Genomic DNA, 7701 nt, shown 5'->3' with positions numbered 1-7701 from the left:
AATGTTGCCCTAGTAGTAGAATAAGGGTGTAATAGTGATAGATAAGAGGATGGCGTCTAGGATTTTGAATGAGTAATGATTTTAAGAAAAGGGATTTCATGAATTGCATGGGATTAGAATACCTCCATAAGATGAATCATGTCGGGATGATCTGAAGTATGATTATTGAAGTATAGTATCACCCCTAGGTGGATTAGGAAAATCACTTCAGATGTTCCCCAATGAGACGTGAGCCCTAGTGACAATGTATTACGTTATAGGCGATGGTTGGAGCTAGTGGTAGATATAGATCAACATTAAGGTAGATTAACAATAGATGGATAAAAATTCCAAAGTATAAGAGGAGTTTATAATGCCATTCTTTAGATGAACAATAATAAGGAAGCATTAAAGGACTTAGATTTATACATATGGGATAAGCAGTGAGAGAGTAACCTAGATTTGTGTAGCACACCTCAGTAATAATAAGCTGAAGTAAGAGATATGGGCATTTTTGCGAGACTGCGCAGACTGTCACCTACTTGCTTAAACGAGAATCCAAAAATGGGCCAGTTCGGGTCGTCCAAAGAGAAAATTTTAAAATCCTATACCTTTAATATATTAGACTTATAATAGGTCAAAATAACCAGACATAATCTCTGCAAAACTCCGCCCAAAAATTGCCCACAAAATCCAATTGATTTTCTCTCCCTTTCAAGTTCTAATTGGAGGTAACGCCTAGAGTTTGAAGAACCAAGATAGGAGCTGAGTTATCCAACAAATAAGGTAAGTTTACTGCTCTCATTCATCCATTTTACTCTTTTGTAGATGCATATTAAGTCGTTCTATATTTGTAAGAACTCACGGGACGGTGATCGAAAGCCGTGGGTTCGAGTTATTCACTTGTAGCAGACTGTTTTGTGTTGCTGTTGGGCTGCATGTTTTACTACTATTTTATGGAGTTTTGGAGGAGGAAGGGTGTGTATAAACATCACATAATTGCAGGGTGGTGGACTGGTAGTTCGTCGTTACATTTTTTAGGTTGTTTAACCCTACTTTGGTTGTCGTTTCATATATGAAGTGATTAGTATGTGTGAGCTATTTTGTGGTATATTGTGATGGAGATAAGGTTGAAAAATAATGCTTACATGTTGTTATTATTGTGTTTTTGTTATTGTTGGTATATGGTATTGGAGGAGGGCCTAGTTACAGGGGAGATGCTGCCCAAATTTACGTAAACGAGCTACTAGTTTAAGTTGCGGACTTAGCCTTTACTCAGCACTAATTTTGAATCTCCTTATGTTGTGGTAGATTGAGTTGAGTTGTTTGAAGAATTTCTTAGAAGGTATTAAGGACTCTACAGAGTTAAGGTATGCTAAGGCTAAACCTTTCCTTCATTTTGGCATGATCCCGTAACTACATATGTTTGATAACGAGACATAAAGAGAAGTTCGTATTCTTGAATTTATTCACATTATCCTAGTCTCAGAAGTTACAGTATTCTCCCTTATCGGGACTTCATATTCAATTGAGTATTGTCTTCTTCCAGTCAAGAGAGCAGAGAGCCTATATATACAGTATTACAGTATTTTCATTACCATCGAGCTATAATCGATGGGCAGGCCCCTATTGGGCAACCTCTGATCAGATGGTAAGTTATATACCGAGCCTACTGTGGCCGAGCGCCTATGAGCGAGCCCAGAATGGCCGAGATACAGAGCCTAGTATGGCCGAGCGCCTATGAGCGAGCCTACTATGGCAGAGCAGTTACACATACTGAGCCTTAAAGGGCCGGACAACTACTTTACTTACTATATTGAGAGAGATGAGTCAGTATCAACAGGTAAGCATATCTTCAAATTATATTTGACTCCCAAGTACTTTCAGTTATTATATTATCAGTTCATTTTCAGATTTTAGTTATCTTGTTGCCTTACATACTCGGTACATTATTTCGTACTGACGTCTCTTTTGCTGGGGACACTGCATTTCATGTCTGCAGGTACTAATAGACAACTGGATAGACCTTCCTAGTAGACAAAGTCAAACATCAGCTTGGTTGGTAAGCTCCACTTCCTTGGAGTTACCATGTCGATACCTTGGAGTCCATTATATATATACAGGTTTGATGAGTAGGTCGAGGCCTGTCCCGACCATGATATAATTCAGTTATTCCTAGTGGCTTATAGACGAGTCCTGTATATTTTTATATCAGTATTGTGACTTTATCGGCCCTATGTAGATGTTTAATTTGTTATTGCTGGTTGTAGACGTTATTTTTAGATGATTCAGAATATGGCCTCATCGACCTAAGTTGAGGGTTACCCTCCAGAATTCACAGTTACAGAGTGGTACGCTCGGGCCGAGTATGGCACCGGGTGCTGGCCACGCCTCTTCAGGTTTGGGGCTTGACAAAGGCATTGTCCATGGCACTCTCATTGGCGCCCCAGACAATGCATCGCGCAGAAATAATGGTGCCATGCATAGACAATGCCTCACGCAGAAATATTGGTGCTCCAGACAATGCCTCGCGTCGACGATGCCATCCCAACAAATTTTAATTCCTCACTATTTTTGGACATGTAGATTTCGGCCCCTACCCTATAAATACCTCATAAAGTTAGTTTTTGAATGGAGGGGACACTATTGGAGAGGCAAAAGACTATGGAACACTTGGAAGCAATAAATTATAATAGTTTTCTCTTCTGTTCTTCCTTAATCTATATTTTAATGCTTTCAATTATTATCATGATTGTTAGTATGGTTATCGATAGCTAAACTTTCTCATCTAGGGTTTGATGGAACCTATTGAACGATGAATTCTTCTTATTTTTTAATTTAATTTTGCCTTTGAATATCCCTACTTGCTCAACTACGTATTTATTGGTGTTGATTGAATTATCATCAATTGACTGTATCTATTTATTATGCATTGCTTGAGAAAGAGTGCATATATAAGTTGTTGTCGAACAACATCACTCCCAAGGTATATGAGATATCAATACGGCGGGTTTGAAAGCGAGATTAGAGATAACAAAGCTTTGGCGTGATCATAGTGGGCTGTAAAAAAGTGTGAGCTAGCGTAATTCGAAAGAATATGACTAGTAAATTATTGTAGTTGCTCGAGAGAGAATTACGATAAGTTGAGTGCTCATGAATAGTAGAAAAAACTTATGCAAAATTGTAGGAGACGTAGCGGGAAGGATTCCGACAATTGAGAGAATCATAACTCTAGGCTTTTCCAATTTTGTCTCCAACCCTTAGTATCCATATTTATTATTTTACTATTTTAATTTGTTAGGTAATTCGTTAGACATAAGAATCTTAATATTTATAATTTAGGAATTGTTCGAGCTTGTTTTCTTAGTAATAGTCAATAGTTGTAGCTAAACCTTAGTTCTCTATGAGATTCGACTCCGGACTCTTAGACCGGATTATATTTACAACGATCGCTTATCTTTTTTAAGACTAGAGTTAGCGTGATCAAATATGTTATATGAAATTCTAGTCTATTTCTCTTGGTTATATAGTGGAAGAAAAAATGAAAGAAAAATAAAAAGATGCTACTTGATAGAACTTGAATCCTCGTGTAAGGTGCTTATCGAGTGACCAATCCATCTAATTCTTGTCTTGTTTCTCATTATCTATATTCCAACTCAATATATCTTAAAGAATTTATTAAATTAGTTTTATGTTTGTCATTAATCTACAATAACGTCTCTTTTTTTTTTTATCTGAAATCATAATCAACTCGTTGGACTGGAGTTAGGTAATATATTGAATTCCCTTATTCCTCCTTTTCCGCATAAATTGGGGTCTGAGTCTGACACATAACCAATCTCGTCAACAGGTCCAACTTTCTCAGCTACAAAATCATACCTAAAATTCCTTAACATTTTAAAATTAAAAAAGAAACCCCTATATCCACAGTAATTATATTAAATTATATACAACACAGTATATAAAAATCTATAATAGAAGTATTAGATTAGTTTAATCGTTATAACAGGTAACTCACAGATTATAAATCTCACGTTTTAATGAGATTTATTTATAAATAATCTTTAAAGATTTAATATTCTAAAATTTATTTAATACTGTAAATAAAATGATATTGTATAATCGTTCTTAAAATAATAATTAAAAAATATATATTTTTTCGCTATTAAAATATAAATAATTTCTAACACAAAACTTTATCTCAGACTCCCTATGTTAAGTAAACAAGTCCCAGCTTTATTCAAATTAAAATATTCAAAAGAGAAGTAAAAGGACAATAATCCCTTCTATAACACACCAACCTTGTCAGTAATTCGACACTTCAATCACTCCACACTTTACTCTCTTCTCTTTCAAACCCTACTCTCATGGCTTCGCTTCTGCTTCTAACTCATTTCCTCTGTTTCACGTTCACTGCAATAATCCCGATTTTCTCGCCGGTTTCAGCTGAACCGGCAGCTAAAACATACATATTCCGAGTCGACAGCTTCTCTAAACCGGCAATTTTCCCCACCCATTACCACTGGTACAGCTCCGAGTTCACTGAACCGGTGAACATCCTTCACGTTTACGACAACGTTTTTCACGGCTTTTCAGCTTCTTTAAGCCCTTCTCAAGCTGCTTCAATACTTCAACATCCTTCAATTCTCGCAGCATTTGAGGATCGCCGGAGGCAACTACATACAACTCGGTCGCCGCAGTTTCTGGGTTTAAGAAACCAAAAAGGTTTATGGTCGGAATCAGATTATGGTTCTGATGTAATTGTCGGTGTTTTAGATACCGGAATTTGGCCGGAGCGTCGGAGCTTTTCGGATCTGAATTTGGGCCCCGTTCCGACCCATTGGAAAGGTGTTTGCCAAACGGGAGATAAATTCACTGCTAAAAATTGCAATCGGAAAATTATTGGCGCTCGATTTTTCTCTAAAGGACATGAGGCTGCACCGGGATTTGGCGGAATTGGTGGTGGAGGAATTAATGATACCGTTGAGTTTAAATCACCAAGGGACGCAGATGGTCATGGGACCCATACAGCTTCAACAGCTGCTGGGCGGCATGCTTTTCGTGCTAGCATGTCTGGTTATGCGTCCGGTATTGCTAAAGGCGTTGCACCAAAAGCTCGTTTAGCTGTTTATAAAGTTTGCTGGAAAAATTCAGGTTGTTTTGATTCTGATATCCTCGCTGCTTTTGATGCTGCTGTGTCCGATGGCGTTGATGTAATCTCGATCTCAATTGGGGGTGGAGATGGAATTTCTTCGCCTTATTATCTTGATCCGATTGCTATTGGAGCTTATGGTGCTGTTTCTAGGGGTGTATTTGTGTCTTCCTCAGCTGGAAATGATGGGCCAAATGGAATGTCAGTTACGAATCTTGCACCGTGGCTGACGACTGTTGGAGCTGGGACAATTGATAGGAATTTTCCCGCAGAAGTAATTCTTGGGAATGGAAGGAAGCTTTCTGGCATATCATTATACGCCGGAAAGCCTCTCAATGGGAAAATGTATGCCGTAGTGTACCCTGGGAAGTCAGGTGTACTCTCTGCTTCGCTCTGTATGGAGAATTCACTTGATCCTCATTTAGTTCGAGGTAAGATTGTGATCTGTGATCGTGGTAGCAACCCCCGCGTTGCTAAGGGATTGGTTGTTAATAAAGCTGGTGGTGTTGGAATGATTCTGGCGAATGGTGTTTCAAATGGTGAAGGCCTTGTTGGTGATGCTCATTTGATACCAACTTGTGCCGTTGGTGCTAATGAAGGTGATGCTATTAAGTCATATATAGCGTCGAATCCAACTGCTTCTGCAACCATCAATTTCCATGGGACTGTAATTGGAGTGAAACCAGCTCCAGTTGTGGCATCATTTTCGGGTCGAGGACCCAATGGTCTGAACCCCGAAATTCTAAAGCCGGACCTTATAGCACCTGGGGTTAACATTTTAGCAGCATGGACTGATGCAGTTGGTCCAACGGGTCTAGATTTGGACAATCGAAAAGCAGAGTTCAATATACTTTCTGGAACTTCAATGGCTTGCCCACATGTAAGTGGCGCAGCCGCATTACTCAAATCTGCTCACCCTGATTGGAGCCCTGCAGCAATAAGATCCGCAATGATGACAACAGCTAGCCTTGTCGATAATAGGCTGCAGCCCATGACCGATGAAGCCACTGGAAAACCAGCTACACCATATGATTATGGTGCAGGACACTTAAATCTTGATCTTGCATTAGACCCCGGACTAGTATATGATCTTGCAAATGAAGACTATGTTAGCTTTTTATGTGCAATCGAATACGGTCCTAAGACAATTCAAGTGATCACTAAATCACCTGTGAATTGTCCAATGAAAAAGCCATTGCCGGAGAACTTGAACTATCCATCAATAGCGGCTTTATTTTCGACTGCAGCAAGAGGCGTTTCGAGCAAGACGTTCTTTAGAACGGTGACGAATGTGGGTGATACAAATGCAGAGTACAGGGTGAAAATTGAGGCGCCAAAAGGGGTGAGGGTGAGTGTAAAGCCGGACAAATTGGTGTTTTCCGAGAAGGTTAGAAAATTGAGTTACTACGTGACTATAACGGTCGACAGCAAGAATTTGGTGTTGAATGATTCGGGTGCAGTGTTCGGGTCACTTTCTTGGATTGATGGAAAGCATGTGGTTCGGAGCCCCATTGTGGTTACCCAAATGAGCCCATTGTAGATTAGTAAACTAATCTTGATCCAGTTGTTTTGCTCGAGATTTGGGTATGGGAAAAGGAATAATGTGCTAATGAGCACATTATGTTCAGTCAGTAGATGACTAGATTCTACACTAGAGTCTAAATTACAGTGGTTTTAACCTAGTTTGTTTTGGCTTTAGGGTCGAAAATGCTAGATCGGGGTTTATACTATGCGCCTTGTTTTTATTTTTTATTTAACTTTTCTTTCTTTCTTTCTTTCTTTCTTTCTTTCTTTCTTTTTTCCTGCTAAGATATAAACAGGTGTTTCTGTAGGCCTTTAGTTTTTGCTTTTCCAATTGTCTGTAATGTCACAATGTGTGCTATGCTTATAGGAAGTATATTGTAAGATATGATCAATTAGCTTTAATGAAAGATCAGTGTCTTTGGTTTGAAGTTTTGTGGTCAACACACTCAATCATGTACTAAAAAGGTTGATTAGAGAGAATTTGGTCTTTCCTTTTCTTTGTTTTTTTGTTTGGTGGTATTTGATGTTGTTATTATTTAAACTTGATAATGCAAAGCCGATTATTAGCACAGACAGATCATGCATGTTTTACTAAGTGCTTCTCAATTCTGTCTTCCTATAAATAACATATCGCAGATGAATTACAATCCAGTTCCAATTTTTGTGTGCAAAATTGGATTCAACAACAAATAATGCAGAACTATTATAAAATATAACTCAAAGTAACAATATGAAACAAGGAAAAATAAGCTAAGAGATATATAAAGAAAGAGAGAAGAGATTCTTATTGCTTCTTCAATTGTGTGTATTTTCCTATCTATTACAAGACCTTTATATATGCATGAAAAATGAAGAATATATGTCATTGAATATGTCATTAAGCATTTGAAATGAATATCATGGAGGAAGAGTAGACATCTCACCATAATTTGATATTTCTTATAACACTCCCTCTTGGATGTCCATAGATAATGCGCCTCGTTAATACCTTATTAGAAAAAAAAATCTAGTGAAAGAAAAAGAGTACACATGTTTAGGAATACACT

At 38.1% G+C, this 7701-nt stretch overlaps 1 protein-coding gene across 1 annotated transcript; it reads left to right on the top strand.

The window, feature by feature from the left end:
* Positions 1–4235: 4235 nt before the first annotated feature.
* Positions 4236–7083, top strand: LOC107831166 (subtilisin-like protease SBT1.6). Its single transcript, XM_016658902.2, has one exon. The coding sequence runs from the start codon at positions 4347–4349 to the stop codon at positions 6669–6671; it is 2325 nt and encodes a 774-aa protein (XP_016514388.1). The 5' UTR covers positions 4236–4346; the 3' UTR covers positions 6672–7083.
* The last annotated feature ends 618 nt before the right edge of the window (positions 7084–7701 follow it).

Source organism: Nicotiana tabacum, chromosome 19, assembly GCF_000715075.1.
Source record: "Nicotiana tabacum cultivar K326 chromosome 19, ASM71507v2, whole genome shotgun sequence".
Taxonomy (NCBI): Eukaryota; Viridiplantae; Streptophyta; class Magnoliopsida; order Solanales; family Solanaceae; genus Nicotiana; species Nicotiana tabacum.
Note: the sequence above shows the minus strand (reverse complement) of the source record. Positions and strands in the feature narration are given on the sequence as shown.